The 16,402-nt window shown below is 49.0% G+C and overlaps 1 protein-coding gene across 1 annotated transcript in view; it reads right to left on the bottom strand.

The window, feature by feature from the left end:
- The window catches only part of IGDCC4 (immunoglobulin superfamily DCC subclass member 4), a 36,938-nt gene that overhangs the window by 14,159 nt on the left and 6,377 nt on the right, over positions 1 to 16,402 (bottom strand). Inside the window, exons 2-8 of the mRNA XM_039865279.1 lie at positions 13,445 to 13,795; positions 12,757 to 12,898; positions 6,479 to 6,615; positions 4,774 to 4,914; positions 2,036 to 2,191; positions 829 to 1,242; positions 128 to 292 (exon numbers count right to left, since the gene is read on the bottom strand). Coding sequence (XP_039721213.1) covers positions 128 to 292; positions 829 to 1,242; positions 2,036 to 2,191; positions 4,774 to 4,914; positions 6,479 to 6,615; positions 12,757 to 12,898; positions 13,445 to 13,795 — 1,506 coding nt within the window. The remainder of the gene's footprint in view (positions 1 to 127; positions 293 to 828; positions 1,243 to 2,035; positions 2,192 to 4,773; positions 4,915 to 6,478; positions 6,616 to 12,756; positions 12,899 to 13,444; positions 13,796 to 16,402) is intronic.

The raw sequence follows: 16,402 nt of genomic DNA, 5'->3' as shown, positions 1-16,402 counted from the left end.
AGAACACTAAAGATGACATGAGGCAGGTAAAAGTGCCTTGGTGTACACTAGTAAAGAGAAGCCAAGCTATCACCCCCAGGGAACCCTCAGGGTCCCAAGGTGCCCGCTGCAGGTTCAGAGGCCCTACCATCATCCAGTGTGTGGACCAGCGCTGGGGTGGAGGTGCGGCTGGCCCCCAGCTGGGAGTAGGCCACCACGTAGAACTCATAATCCGTGTTGGGTTCCAGGTCCCGAACCTGTAGCTCTGTGGTGTCATTGTTCACTGCAAACTGGTATTCCACATTGTCCATGCCTGGGGTGGTGACACAGAGGACAAAGGAACAGTTGTAAGGCCACCCCCAGAGGCCCGACAGCTGGAGATTGTCTAAGCATCCTTTATATTGTCCCAATCTCTGTAATAGTCATTTTATAGCTAAATCATTCCAGATAATATGAGCTGGACAGTATAAACTCCCTGGCTTCTAGTCCCACTGTATTAATTCCTACACTGGTTAGGAAGTTCCTTCTGGTATCTAACTGAAGTGATTCCTGCTGCATTCAATAAGCTGGCTCCAGGAATGCTAAGGCATTTTCCCTGGGAGAAGCATCCTCTCTCTCCTCTCTCATGAATTGTGACTGAAGGGGAATGTGCCACACCATTAACCCTTTTAGCAGCAGGCCTACTCCATATCTATGCCGGTCTCTCCTGTGGGTTCCCACCCTATCCCACCCTAACCCCAGAGGTACAGGACAGGCAAACAGTCAGTCGTTCATCTTGTCCCCGCCCTCAGTGCGCCCCCATGTGGGCCTTTGCTAGGGCGTGTCGGCTCCCCCTTCCAGCAGACGTACCCCGAGCCTTCTGGTAGTGGAGGGAGAAGCCGATGATCTGCTCGCTGTGCAGCTCGGGGCGCTCCCAGGCCACCAGCACCGCGGAGCTGCTCAGCGGCGTGGCGGTGACCCGCGTGGGGGCGCTGGGCAGCCCCTCGCGCACCACTACTGCCAGCGGCGCGGCGGCGCATGCCGTGCCCGCGCCGTTTTCAGCCACGCACTGGTAGTAGCCGGCGTCCTGCAGGCCGATCTGAGTGATGACCAGGCTGCCGCCGCCGCCCTGCACCTTGACGCGCCCGTTGGGCCGCAGCGGCGCCCCATCGTGCAGCCAGCGCAGCGCGGGCCGTGGCTCCCCGGACGCGCGGCACACGAAGCGAGCCGTGCTGGCCCGCGTCCGCGACAGAGCCTCGGGCGCCTGCGAGATGGCCGGGGCCGCTGGGGGCGGGAGGGGGATGCTGAGGGCGTGCTCCGGCCGCTAGGGGTTCTGCCTTTCCCCTAAATACACTGACCGACTCCCACATCCTTTCCAATCATGCTAACCTCTCCCTGACTCACCCCTTCCCCCAAAATATTCTAGTGCAGTGCCGTACTATCACTTTGTCTGCATTTACCCCAGCCCCAAGCTATTCTCTTCCTTTCCCCGAATTGTCTCCAGGCCTCTTCGGCTTCCCTTAAATGCCCTAGCCCCTCCCAGTTTTAACCCCACTCCCTCATTTACCACCTCCTTCTTCCCCACCGTCTAGCGTCTCCCACACCTATCAGATTTACCCCTCTCCACAGTTATCCCTGCCGTGAGAAACCCCATCCCCCAGTTTTCTTAGTACCACTCAGACCACCCCACTATTTTCCCCCGTAACCTCAGTCCCACCCAGACTATCCCCTCCTCACCCTCCAATTACCCAGGTGGGGCCCTAATCACCCCTCTCCTCTCCCTGATTCGGCTCTTCCCAGTGCATCCTCCAGTCTCTTCCCACCACGTCCCCTCCTTCAATGATCTAGTCTGTCCCCTCCAAGCCCCCCACACTTAAGAAAGACTCCTCCCCATGAGCTCAACACCCTCCTCCCAGCCCTACAGCCCTTTTTCATCCTCCAGGATCATCCCTCAGTTCCTTTAACACATCCGTTTGCCCACTTCCCTCTTCCCATTCTTCCCTCAGCCCCATCTAACCCTCCTCAATACGGTCTCCTGCAAAAAATTTCCCCAACCCCAGTCTTCACCCCGCCTCACCCAGCACGCGGAGCTCAGCCGCCGCAGTGGCGAAGTCGCGCGTGCGGGGCTTGTTAGCTCGGCAGACGTAGACGCCAGAGTGCCGAGGCTGCGCGCTGGAGATCAGTAGGTTTGTGCGGCCCAGGACGATGACATCCGTGGAGATGGGCTTCCCGTCTAGGGGAGGAGAGGTAGAGCCCTGGAGAAAGTCTCTGAGGACTGCCCCTCTATCCAATGTCTGGACCCCGGGGGGCCCCTCTACACTTGGGTTAAGAGAACACCACAGTTCCCGGTTTCGAACTCAGTTCCTCCACTTGCAAGCCTTCTCTGAATCTCTGTGTTTTAGTGTGCAAAATGGGGAGATTGGATGTGGGCTGGAACGAATAAGGTTTGTGAGAACCCCTGGCACAATGCAGGCACATACTAGGTGCTCAGTATACCAGTTATTACTATTACTGTTAAATTCGTTTCTCTCAAGGACACACACCTCCTGTATGGTTTTAGCCCAGTACTATGAACAAGAAATAACTGGAAAGGTCTGACCAAAACCAAAGTTTTGAATATGTACAGAAACTTTTATCTTCATGTGAAATGAAAACCATTTTAAAAGCCTTTGCCTTATGGACATGAACAGAAAATCCAGGGAAGAAATGCAAATAGCCAAGAAACACAAAAAAGTGTTCAAGTTCACATAATCAAAGAAATGCTCATCAAAACACAGATGTTAATTTTCACCTATTGAATTGGGAAAGTTTTTAAAAACAATAAGTTGCAATGCAGGAGAAAGGGTAAATACTGATAACAGAGAAAGGGCTGTACAGGGGCTCCACCTTGGCCTTGAAGCCAAGGATTCCATTTGTAGATACTTGTCCTGGGGAGATGTGAACAGGGCTGATCACTGTAGTGTTAACTGTAATAGTAGACAGCTGAAAAGGACTTAAAAATACAACAGTAGCAAACTAAATTAGAGCTATAATCAAGTGGTAGAATATCATATAGTCATAATTATTTTTTGAAATAATTTTAAATATAAAGAAACACTTTTGATGTACTGTCGAATAAAAATAGGACTTGGAACTGTAAATTCGGCATGTTCTCAATTTCGGGGAAAAATGTACGTACACATAGAAAAAAATCTGGAAGAAAATACACACATATGTTAACAATTTTTATCTCTGAATGGTGGGATGTTTTCTGTTTCTGCTTTTCCTTCGTTTTCCACAATGAACACACATAACTTTTGTGATCAGAAGAAAATAAAACAAAAGTCCCTTCCCTGACTTAGTGGATTAAGTTCCTGGAAAAAGAGCAGTGTCTGGGTCAGGAATGAAGGCTTTTTGCAGCCTTTTTCTTCCTAGTCTCTATCCAGGAGTGCTTTTGGCAGAGTTTCTTCAAGTGAGCACCCAAAATCACGGGTGTCAGAAACCTCTGGGACAACCATTCTCAAATCCTTCTTGTACACACAAATCACAGAATTGCAAAGGATCCTAAGATGCAAAGGTCTAGGGCAGGCCTCAGATTCTGCATTTCTAACTAGACCCAGTAGCAAAGACCTAGGGCACTTGATTCCTGGGTCATAATTCACCAGATGTGAAGGAAGGGAGTCTATAGTTTTAATAAGTTCTCTGGGTCATTGTGATATTAGACCTTCTGGATGACATCAGGCTTACCCCAATAGTATAAGAGTGCTACTGGCCCTAGGAACCCCCTAACTAGGCACCTGTCACAAGTCCAGTGAGGCCATACTGGTTGGGGAGGCATAAAGATACCAGCACTGTTCCATCTCATCAGATCAGTGGGGGTATATAGTTGTTTGGTTTATGTATTCATTACATACTCTTGAATGTGAGATATAAACATACAAACTGCCATCAACTTGGGACAAGTCACTTCTTACTGACAAATGGAAACAAAAATTATCCTTGTTTTTCTTCCATATAGGACTGTGGGGAGCAGTGTAATGGAAAGAGAATTGGCTCTACAGTTTGGGTCCTGGCTTTCCACCTGCTTCCCTGAGCCTCAGCTTTCCATCTGCCCACTGGGAATAACAGACCTGGCTTCTCCCCTCTTCCAAGGGCTCTTGGAGGCTCAGGCAGGAGAGCACTATAAGTACTCAGTAAACTTTAAGTCGATGGTTGGCCCAGTGCCCTCATTACCCTGATAACATCTCCTGTAACACAGTCCCTCTTGGCACTTATCACTTGCTGCCTGATACTGTCAAGCCTCTCTTCATGGCTGTGTGTTTTATTTCCCTCACCTAGACTATGAGTTCAGAGGCAGGGTCCCTGTGTCTCTCATCTGGGTATTTTATTCACTGTGCCCAGCATGAAGCCAGGCAAACAAAGGCAGAGGCATACTGGGTGGACCAAGAGGCAGCCCTGTAATTAAACAGAGCAACAGTAGGGGTCTGATTATACCTGACTCACTGGCTGTGTGGCACCTTTCCAGCTCTCACACACTCACTTGTAACACTGTTGTGAGGGATGAAATAAGTAAGGTGGAGAAGCTAGCCCAGTGCCTACCCTAAGTAAAATCTTGAGTGGCAGATTTGAAATGCCTAGTAAAGGAAATATGCCTCACAGATTGATGATTAAGTTTGTCCAGGTCCCCCGCCCACATTCAGCTGTGGGAGAGAAGTTTTTGCCACGCCAAAGGTTGGTGACCATGGAGCGGTCACCCTTATAGTTCCCTGACTCGGGGACACATGAAATGCCACACCCATCCTTTCCCATGCCCTCCAGCCCCCTCCCTCCACTTACCCTGTCGGACCCAGGACACGAAAGGAGTAGGGTCAGCTGAGGCTACACATTCCATCACAACACTCTGGCCAGACACCACTGTGGTATTCTCAGGAGCTGCCACGATGACCACATCTTGTCCCCTGGGGGACACCAGGGACCCTGGAGAGAGGGCAGACCAGCAGGCAGCCTTATTATTTCGGCATCTACACATGCAGCACCACCCTTGATGCTCAGTCAGCCAGGGTTCCATCTAACAGACAAGAAAAGCAGCTGCGTGGCTCCGCAGAGCAGGGACTGCGATGCAGAGCTCTTTTTCTTGAAGCCAGGAGAGGAATAATATGGCCTCTGACACACCATCCCTAAGTTTCCTTGCCAAATCGAACCCACCCTCCAAGTAGAGCAGGGATCTCCAACTCCCAGGCCGCGGACTGGTACCAGTCCGTGTGCAGCTCATTAGGACCCGGGCCGCACAGCAGGAGGTGAGTGGTGGGTGAAAGAGCAAAGCTTCATCTGTAGTTGCAGCCGCTCCCCAGCACTAGCATCACTGGCTCAGCTCCACCTCAGATCATCGGGCATTAGATTCCCATGGGAGCGCCGGTCCCTGGTGCCAAAAAGGTTGGGGACCGCTGAAGTAGAGATTGGACAGGGTCATGAGTAGACTTTACTTTGGACTTGGAGTCAACAGTCATAGTTTCTAGTTCCAGCACTTATTATCATTATCATAATTGTGCTGTGTGACCCTAGAGACAAGTCCCTTCTCCAAAGGGTCTCAGGCTCCTATGTGCGAAAAGGCAGAAAGGCAGAGAGAGCGTGGGTTCAAGTTTCCACTCTCTGAGCACCTATTCTTGCCACATTCTCAGTGTGACCTGGCCCCTTGCGTCAGCCTGGTGAATACCTGGTTTGTCCAGCAGATGGAGGCAGAGACCCTGGGTACAGGAGGGAGAGCAAACCAGACTCCAACCCAACAGCTCCCCAGCTAAGCCAGGAGGAAGGAGGGTGGAAGTGGAGGTGTGGTGGGGAGTAAGGTGGGATTGGGGAGAGATGTGAGGAGGGGCTTGGGTGTGGGGAGGTGCCATGGCAAAGGGAGGCAAGTGACAGGCCTGAAGATCCGGGGAGCACCGACTAGGTGCCAGGCACTTTCCACTCTCATTTCAGCTATTCTCACAACCCTCTGGAGCTAGACATTTGATAATCAGCCCAGGGTCATGCAGATGGTGAGCAGAGAAGCCAGGATTCAAACCAGGTCTTCCTGACCCCAAAGCCTGTGACTTTCCCACTGTATCACCCTGGGACAGGAACTTTTCAAAGAAATGGAGAGGACAGGAGCACCAGACTGCAGGCGCCAGATTCACAGGGCACGGCAAGAAGTGAGGAGCAAATCCTCCAGGGCCCAGAGCCCCTAGGGCATACAGAGGGGCAGGGACCAAGGCTTACAGTCACTGACATCTGTCAGATCCCTCCCCACCTCTGTCCCTAGCCCTGGCTGCTCTATCCAACCCAAGGAACAGGCCTCCATGGGAAGGGAGCCCTGCACTGGGAGTCCAGCCCCAGCTCTCTGACTTGTTGGGTGGCACTGCCTTCTCTGGGCTGCATCACCTCACCTGATGGGAGTGATACCCTGTCACCTATTTGAAGGCAGGGCTTGGACCTCTTGAGGCCCCTCCCAGCTCTGAAGTAGCTGACTCCAGAACAACCCATTTCCCTGCCCAGCCAGCCCCCTTACCTCTGCGGGCCACACTGAGTAGAGCCTCCTTGCTGAAGCGCTGGCGGGCTGAGTTGGTGGCCACACAGCGGTAGGAGCCTGCGTCACTCTCTTGAACGTCCAGGATCTGGAGAACCCCGTTGGGAAGAGTGATGATCCTTGGGAGGGGGAAAGGGCACCTGTGAGGTGGGCAGCTCTGCAAGGGGGGGTGGCATGTCCCGGGCCCACCCCACTCCAACCTAAAATTCCTATAGTGTCGCACTTTCGAGCCTCACTCATAATTTTTAAAATGCAAATTGGAATAGTAAGATACCATTTTCACCTATCTGATTGGCAAAGGTCAAAGGTTTAATTGGGGAGAAGGCATCCCCGTCTTCTTGGTGGCCATGCCAATTGAAACACCTTCTTTCAAGGGCAAGCTGGTGCTATCTTAAACTCAAACCTACCCATGCCTTTTGACTCAGCAATGATACTTTGAGGACTCCAACCTACAGATATTCTCATACACGTACACAAAAATGTATACTTAACATCTACTCCAGCATTATCTGTAATAGCAAAAGACTGGCAACAATCCAAACATCCATCTGTAGAGTGGGAACCAGCGAAATTAATTTGGGTACATTCATAAAAGGAAATGCTAGGCAGCTGTTAAAAAGGCGGTAGTTCCCTGTGTGCTGATACAAGATTTACAAAATGTGTATGGTGCTGACGTGTGTGTGTGTATGTGGAGGGCGATATGTACACTTATATGCTGGCACTGAATTCCCTGGTAACGGAGGTTGCCTCAGGGGAGTGATCCTGGGATCCTGGGAGCTGACAGTGGGAGACGATTTACTTATATAGCTTTCTATAGAGTTTGAATTTGTTTACCCTCTGCCTATATTACCTCCTCCTTCCCCTGATAAAATTCCTTTTATTATACTATACCATCTGACTCTCAAAACAAGCCTAGGAATAGAGGGGATCACAACCTTCATTTTATTGGTGACAAAACTAAGGCTAGGAGAGAGAATGGTATTTCCTCAAGGTCCCACAGCCGGAGCAGAGCTAAAAACTTGAACCCAGATCTTCTGGTGCCAAATCCCATGTTCTTCCCACCTGCCTGTCTCTGCAGCCCTTGGATGGCTGAGAAAGACAATGGAAGCGACGTAGTCCCCAGCAAGCTCCAGTCAACACGTACATTACTGAGGACAGGCAAGATGGATGAGGGTAGTGTTATCTGCCCTCTTGGTTACAGGGCTGGAAAGCATCTTGGGCTAGAAAGGCCCAGAGGCCTTGCTTGAGAGACAATACAACCTGGTGCAGGAAAATGTCCACGGCGGCGGGGTGGCGGGGAGCAGAGTGGGCGCTGGCCCACGTAGGGCATGAGTGGGTTCTCCTCAATCCTCCAACTGTGATCCCTGCAGGGTCAGCTAGAGGCTGAGAGTTCTAATTTCTCAAAAGAACAAATGGTGCTGGCCCCTGGATCTAGATTAGGCCAAGGTCAGAGAGGAAATGGGGCAGCTGTGCACTTGGTAAGGATCTCTTGGCTTGTGGGAAAACTGAGTATGAGAAAATCTAAACAGGAGAGAACTAGCTCCAGGGTGTTGGGAGACAATTCTGGTGACAGGCCTAGAAACATGCCCAAAAGACTTAAAGAAAAAACAGAAATCTGCTTCACTCCCTCCCTCACCTCAAAGGCAATGCCCCAGCGTCTTATCCTCAGCTCCAACAGCTGCCCGCATCAGCGTGGGTCAGAGGGGGAGAAGGGACAAGGAGGCAAAGGGTGACTGGAGGTAAAATCCTGAGCCAGCACCCCACTGCTGCCACGAATAGGAAAGGTCAAGTGGGGAGGGATAGGCAGGGCTGATCTAGGAAACAAAGGCCTGCCTCCAAGACCCTTCATCCTCCCTCAGTCTAGCTAGCTGACTCTGCCTGCAGGGTTCCTGACAGCAGCTGCCCACACTTCCAAACCTCAAAGTTCCCTGGTCTTTCCAGGGAAATTGTGCTCCAGGCACCCAAGAGCTAATATGTCCGTTGACAAGTAACATTTCCTTAGTTATGTGTGTTGAATGAAAGAACCAATGAACAAACATACACTTTTCCTCAAATGTGCTGTTGCTACAACCCAAAGGAACAAAATAGAACCACTGTTAGTGTTCATTTAAAATCTTTTGTTTTGTTAAAATGCGGTTTTCAAAGCTTTGTCCTTGGAAAGATGTCCAAGATATATTGGTTAGTGGGGAGGGGTATCACAAAACAGTGTTTATGAAGCAATTCTGTTTTTAGAACACAAATAAGTGATATGTTAGAATATGCACAAAAAAGTCAAGGGTGGAAAACCTCCCATTACTCACAGAGGTTTTCTCTGGGAGTGAAATTACTGGGGACTCTTGGTGGGGCGGGGCTGGGCTGGGCGGGCGGGCGTGTGTGTGTGTGTGTGTGTGTGTGTGTGTGTGTGTGTGTGTGTGTGTGTGTGTGGCGAACTTTTATTATGAATATTTACTAGTCTGGAAATATAAAACTTTAGAAATCTAACTTAAAAAAAGCACGTGCCCTTGTATACTTTGTTTTGTAACTCCGGGATCTAACCTAGAGGCAGCTGTATAGTACAGTGGAGAGAACTGGCTTTAACATACAATTTTAGCAAATGACATCACATATCTGGGCCTCAGGTTCTCATCTGAAAAATGGGTTAAATAATTCCCATCTTGCCTACTTCACAACTTTGAGCCTTTTAATGTCTTATGAGCTCACATTAGATAATGGATATAAATATTACCTATGAATTGAAAACTCTAAACACATGTTTACAATGGTATAAACCGTACACATATTTAAAAAGACTGGGGAGGCACTCAAAATGGTAATAGCTATATCTGTATTCAGTTGGTAGGTCTTTTTTTCCTTTTAACTTAGTATATTTTATTACTTAAAAATTAATTCAAATTGCAAATAGAACAAAATAGCTACTTATAGAATGAAAAACAATCTCTATTCAAAGGAAGGGATCATTCTTTTTCCAAGTCTGAGCTTGAGCCTGCTGCAACCCTCCCATCTCCCTCTGCCCGCCCCCCCCACCAAAAGGCCACTTGGACTCAATGATTCAAAAACACAAAAGAAATGACACAGCTGTTCTGAATTTCCTGAGGGCCAAGGAGGCCCGACCCTAAGCGGTTCAGAGATCCCCCCAGGGAAAAGAAACACTAGCTGAGGACCACACCAGGTTGACAGACACTGGACACTGGAAGGTGCGTAGGGCAGAACACTGCACTGGGGAGCCCGTGCTATTTAAGCCCATTAGTGCCGTGTTTTTTAAAGTGCGAGTGAATGATGATAACAAAATGATTTCAAGTGGATCCAGGCACACGTTTTTTATTCCGACGGTTATGTACTTATTTTTATGGCCACTTTCTATTTACGGTACATGTTGCTGGTTTTCCATCTTACTGTAGTAAGATAATGTTCCTTTTTAGTATGTGTTAATACAAAAGAGAGAGTTGATTTAAAGAAATGTATTAGGTAAATGATTGTATAAATAGTTTAGGGATGGCCAAAATTATAAAGGGGGTTTGTGAACGCCTGGGATTTGGGAAACATTGCTCTCATTGATGACTGTTTCCCATGGAAGAAAAATTATCCCCTATCATTAGAAATTAGTATAAGTACCAGGGAATTGCCTTAGGGTCTAGTCTTCACCATAAGTTTCAAAAATATGCACATAGACCCTGACAGAGTGTGTTTATTAACTGCACATGTGTGCACCCTACACCAAGGCATATGGTCTCCTTCAAACCACTGGGCTGAGTTTATGAATAGCATATTTGTACATGTACCATATCTGGGCATGTGTAAAAATACATACCTTGGGCATAATCAAGTTGCTGTTTTAGACATTTCTTTATTCCCCTCACACAATGTGCTGGGACATGTGAGCCCAGCTTATTTATAGATGAGGATCATTTTTCAGAGGACTTGGGGGCAAACACTCCCAGAGCTCAGGAACTGGCAGCTCCAGACTCTTGGGAGAGGCCTGTGGCTTCATGGAATGATGCCTAAACTCGATGTTGGGAGATGAGGTCTGAACCCTACTGTTTGCTGAGAAACTTTGGGGAAGTAACTTCTCTGCTCTGAGCCGCAGCTGGACCACCCAATCCCTAAGCCCACCTGTAGCAGGAACTTCTCAGACACTGCAGCTGCCCCACCCCAACCACCAAATCACGAGAGGCTTGTGTGTCATCTACGACAGGGCTCTGGCGTCCAACACCCAAGTACTAGCTGTGCGACCTGGGCCGAAGTACTTCTGTCGCTGATCTTCTGCTCCCTCATTTAACAGTCGGGATAATATTTGCTATAGCCATACTTTTAGACCTGAAAGGATGTTCATTATGTGTTAAGCAAAAAAAAGTAAAAGTTGCAATATAATCTCATTTTTGTTTTGGAAAAAAAAAAAGGTGACTGAACAAAACGCCCAGTATGTACAAAATTTTTAAAGTGAATATTTATAAATGTACAGGGGAAAAGTCCAGAGGCCAGATGTCAAAATTAACAGTGGCTTTCTACGGGTGACAGGATGATGAGCAATTTTTGTTCTTTTTCATTTATAGGAATTTGAAAAATGCATCTTCTAGGAATATAAACAAAAAGAGGATAATATGAAAAATAAGAAACCCCTACCTTGAAGGATGATAATAATTAAATGAGAAAACATAGCTCTCATTAAGTGGTGTCTGTTGTGACCTTCAACACGGGGAGATTTTTCTGCTCTCTCCCACCCTCTCTGCCAGGAGCAAGCTCTCAGTTGGTTCTTGCCCAGAAACAACCAGGAGGCACCCACTAAACAGTGGGGAGAGGCTCCACACTTAGAAGGCATAGAACTTAAAATGTCAGTGCTAGGAAGGCAGAGCCAGCATTCTCATGGTTCACTCCCTAGAATGCTCGTGCCTGGGATGCTGCAAGAGGGGCTCTAAGCAGATGAGTCTAGAAAGTGTTTGGTTAAACAGGTTTTCAGTACAGAACTTCCTAGGGCCTTGTCAACTCCACGAGGGAGATCTATAGGCAGTTTTCTGACCTTATTGGACGACAAAATACCTTTTTTCAAAAAGCATCTTTAGGGACGAATGATCTATAAAGAACACACTTTGGGAAACCATGATCTAATCCACCTCTTTCCTTTTTTTCTCTTTTAATTTTATAGATGGGGAGAACAAAGCTGAGTAAGAAGTGACTTGCTAAGGACCAATGGGGCTAACCAGATCACCAAAGTCAACAGGGTAGTTTGTATCTTGCCCTCTTGACCTCCTCCTTTCTCCCTCATAACTGTTATACAGGGATGTGTCCTGTGGCTTTTCTACCTAGAAGTTTCTCTTACACTTTCATTCACACTTAGACATGGGCAAAAGTCAACTGGAGCAACTCAACACACTCAAGACAGGTTAGTCCCAGGGGAGGGAGATCTGGAAACCCGTGTTTCTGAGCCTAAAGAACCCCACTTCCACCAGGAGAGAGTGAGTTGGTAACTACAGCTAGAGAGATGTAGGGAGAGGACTGTAGTGTGGCTAGGAAAGGACTATGGAGCCACATTTCCAAAGATGTAAGAATTCATGGGGTGACAACCAAGTCACGAGACCAACTCAGTGACCACAGATGCAAATGAGCCTTGTGCTTTTTGTCATGCTGCAGGTACATCTGGGCCTGCCCAGGAAGCTACAAGAGGGATCGAGTCCTGAGTCTAGCCTCTGCTTCTCTTCTGCCTTAGAAATTCTTCCCTGGCATTGCTCCATCTGCCCATCACCTTTATGGGGAGAGAGGGTAGTGAAACAGGAAGGACCTCCACAGCCCATTTATTAGATGCTGCACCACACTGGATGGAATTGAGAGAGGAAGAGAAGTTATGCATCAAGGGTATAAACTCCAGAAGAACCTTGTAAAGAAAATACCTTTCCAGCAGCCCCAGGGCCCTGAACGAACAACAAACATTCTGCCAGTGACTCACAGTGTGACCTTGAGTAACCTACAGCTCCTCTATAGCCCTCGGTCTCCAGCAAATGGCTAGACTAGAGATGCTCTGAAGGACCCTATCACTACTCCCTACTCAAGCTCTACAGCTTGCAGGGTGGGCGGGGGGAGCTTTCCTCTCTGAGAGCAAAAACTTCTTGCTCAACTTCTCTTAGGGACCAGAAATGAACTGAGAGTCAGGAAATGGTTGGCTGCTAAGTCAATCTAAGCAAATGAAGTCACCCTGAGTCTAAGAATCCCCAAGCCCTAACTGGCCTGCCCACCGGGACCCACTCTCCACTCCCCTACAGGGCACTCACCGAGGCTCCTCAGGCACTGTCTCCTGGTCCTTCTCCCAAGTAATGATGGGTGCTGGCCGCCCTTCAATGTGGCACTCGAATCGAGCCGTCCCATTCTCTTCCACTGTCTGAGACTCCGGGTGCAGAGAGAAGCCTGTGAGTGCTGGGGATGAGGACAGTGACACACAGGCAGGAATAGGAGAGGAGCAAAGGAAAGAGAGGCCACAGTAATCACAGACAGATAGACAGACAGACAGAGACAGAGAGACAGAGAGAGAGGAACATAGGGTGATAGAAACACGAACAGAGCAAATTCAGACCAATGGAGACACAGTTGGAGAGCGGCCACCAGAAGATAAGAATTGGTGATTATTGGTTAGATGCTGTGGACAGAATGAATTCCAAAGTCCCCCAGCCTAACATCTTCAGCATCATGGTCAGATTGCACATTTCTTCTGGCCTGAAAATTATTTCATGGTGATCTGTACCTCCTAAGAGCTCCCAAGGGGGTGGGCTGGACAGTAGAAGTGGGTCTAATGAACAGTGAGGTAAACAATACCAGGGAGGGACCTACAGAGCAAAATGGGAGTCAGGGAAAAGGAGAGTGGGCTCAAGAGATAGGCCTTTGTGCAGGTGACTAACCGAGATCCCATTTCCCACAGCCCAGGCCTTCTGGGTCTCAGCTCAGCCCCCAGATGCTGGCACTTACTGGCGAGCTTGACCACTGCAGCTTGGCTGGCCACCACTCCAAGGGGGCCATGTGCCAGGCAGGAATAGCTGCCCTCAATGACTTCCGAGGCCCCAGGGGCCACCTCATCACTGCCATCAGCCGCTAGGGGCTGGGAGAGCCACAGGGAGCCATTGGGTAGCAGACGCAGGTGGTCGTGCTCCAGCAGGGCACCTCCGTCTTTGCTCCACATGACGCTGATGGGGGGTCCGGCAGCAGCAGCCCCTAGACTACATTCCAGCACCACGGCCTGCTCTGGGCTCAGGATCACTTGCAGTGGCCCCGCTCCACAGCTCAGATTCACAGTTGTCTGCTGGAGCAACGACAGCTCCCCTAGGTAGAGGAGGAGACACCAAGGCCATCAGTATGTCCTCCCACCTCCCACGGCCCCCGGCTCCTGAATCACTCACCCAGGGGCTGGGACAAATTGTAGAGAAAGAGGTCTCGTGGAAAGACCTGAGCCTAGGTCCTGGCTCTGTCCCTTACTAACTGTGATCTTGAGTAAACTGCTACACTTCTCCGTGCCCATCTTCCCTGGCCGCTCGATGCCCTCACTAAAATACACAGTTCTTAGCAACATTATTCATAATAGGCAAAAAGTGGAAACAACCCAAATGCTCATCACCTGATTAATGGATAAATACATTACTCAGCTGTCAAAAGGAATGAAATTCTGATATATGCTACAACATGGATGAACCCTGAAGACATTATGCTAAGTAAAAGAAGCCAGGCACAAAATGCCACATATTGTATGATCTCATATCTATGAAATGTCCAGAATAGGCAAATCAATGTAGAGAGAAAGTAGATTAATGGTCGCCAGGGACTGGGGAGAGGGAAGAATGAGGAGTGATAGTTAAGAAATATGAGGTTTCTTTCTGGGGTGATGAAAATGTTCTAGAATGAGATAGTGGTGATGGTTACACAACCTTGTGAATATACTGAAAACCACTGATTTGTGTACTTAAATGGTGAGTTTTGTGGTATGTGAATTGTATCTCAATTTAAAGAATATATTAATTCCTTCCTTCTAGGGCTTTTGTGAACACCTAATGAAATGATATGTGGAAAAGGAGTACAGCACAGTGCCTGACCTGGCACAGAATCAGTGCTCAGTGATGTCATTCCCTGCGCTGGAACCTTGCACATTGTCGTGACCACTGTAACCCTACCCACTTCTGCCCCGGTGACTGGAGGAGCTGAGCCCTCCTTCCTGCAGCTCATTTCCCCAAGGCCACCCAGCAAACCAGAGCCAGAACCCAGCCTCCTGAGCAAGCCAGGTATCTTTTCTCTCCAGAGGCCCCACCAGGGCCTGCAGCTCCAGCACTGCTACAAAGGGGAGAGAAAGGGAACAACAGAGGAAGGAAATGCCATCCCAGGGTCAAAACAAAAACACACAAAGGCCGATGTCTATTATTTTAACCAATCTTACAGCAGCACCTAGGAACCATTATTCATAGAGAAATGGTTAGTTTTTCTAGTTGTGTCTCCCAGAAGGTTGACCTGCTGCCTCCATGTCCCATAAAAGTCAATGGCCCAAGGTCTCTTCTTATCCTTTGGACTGATTTCTTCCTTCAAGGCAGAATGGAGTGTCTGAGAGCAAACCAGGGGCAGCAGTCCATACTCATTACCAGGCAGGTCCAGGCTGACAGAGCCATGTGGGGCATACAGAGAGCACACTGGCTAGGGGATCAGGAATGCTCAGTTCTAGACCCGGCTCTGTCTCAGTCTCGCTGTGTGGCACTGGGCCAGTCACTTCTTCTCCGCCTTAGTTTACTCAAATGTAGCAGGTGATGTCTGAGATTCTATGATGTTAGGATTATTCAATGAATTGGATATATCTATTGCTGAAGAAACAGAACACCATCTAGACACACAAATTATAAACACAACTTCCACACCTGAACACATGCTCCCCAAGTCTCTGCCACACTTGTCAAAACCTGGACACATATGTGCCCACACTTAGAACCTCTGTCTGTTCCCAGGCTCCCTTCCCACTACCCTCAAAGAAGAACAAGAGTGAGAAGTCCCAAATGGTGAGATAAGGAGGCCAGGGCAGAAGCCAGGGCCCTGACACTGCGATGTGAAGGACAGACAGATGGGGCCTGAACCGGGCCTCTGCCTTTCTTAATGCATCAGAAAGGCTCCGTTGGCACCTCCAGCTACACGACTGGGCTCAGCATTACCAGTGGGTGCAGGGAGAAGGCAGTCCTTGCCCTCGCCCAGTTTCCATTCTAATTGGGGAAATCGAATTGGCATTCACATCATTTCAGGCCACTTGCTGTGGTGGAAAGAGAGCACTTGACCTTGGCACAGAATATCAAGTTTCCAGTCTTGCTCTTCCATCTACCAGATGTGTGAGAAGCCACTTAACCTCTCTGGCCCTAAGTTTCCACATCTGTAAAATGAAGATGATACCACCAGGCCTGTGAGGATTAAAAAGATGATGTATGTCAGGGCTCCAGCCCAGAGTTTAGTGGGCATCAATCAAGGAATGGGAACTCAGTCTTTAAAGGCACTGTAAGGAGCTGTATAAATGCTAATTGCTGTTCTTAACATCCATTCCCTTCTATCTCTGAGGCCCTAGATTCTAGGATTCAAACACGGGGCCTGGGCTCTCAGCCCAGCGTCTTCCAATTGCCCTGTTCCAGCCACTGAACAGTCGGTTTGAATTTCAGGGGAGAAAAGCCCCACATGACACGAATCTCTGAGACCTCCGGCAGCCCACCCCCACTCTCCGCTCCCTTCTCCCCAAAAGCACGTCCTGGGCTTGGAAAATCCCCTGCCGCGCTGAACAAACAATGTGAACAGTTGGGGCCCGAGCAGCTGCTGGGTATGTCAGCAGCCTGGGCTCCGGCAGGCAGGACGGCAGCCAGGGGGGCCGGGCGGCTGGCTGGGGAGCACAGAGGAGGCTCCGATTCCCTTCCTGAATAT

The sequence above is a fragment of the Pteropus medius genome, unplaced genomic scaffold (assembly GCF_902729225.1).
Source record: "Pteropus medius unplaced genomic scaffold, Ma_sr-lr_union100, whole genome shotgun sequence".
NCBI classification, from domain to species: Eukaryota; Metazoa; Chordata; class Mammalia; order Chiroptera; family Pteropodidae; genus Pteropus; species Pteropus medius.
The sequence above is the reverse complement of the archived record's forward strand: the minus strand, read 5'-3'. Positions and strand labels throughout refer to the sequence as shown.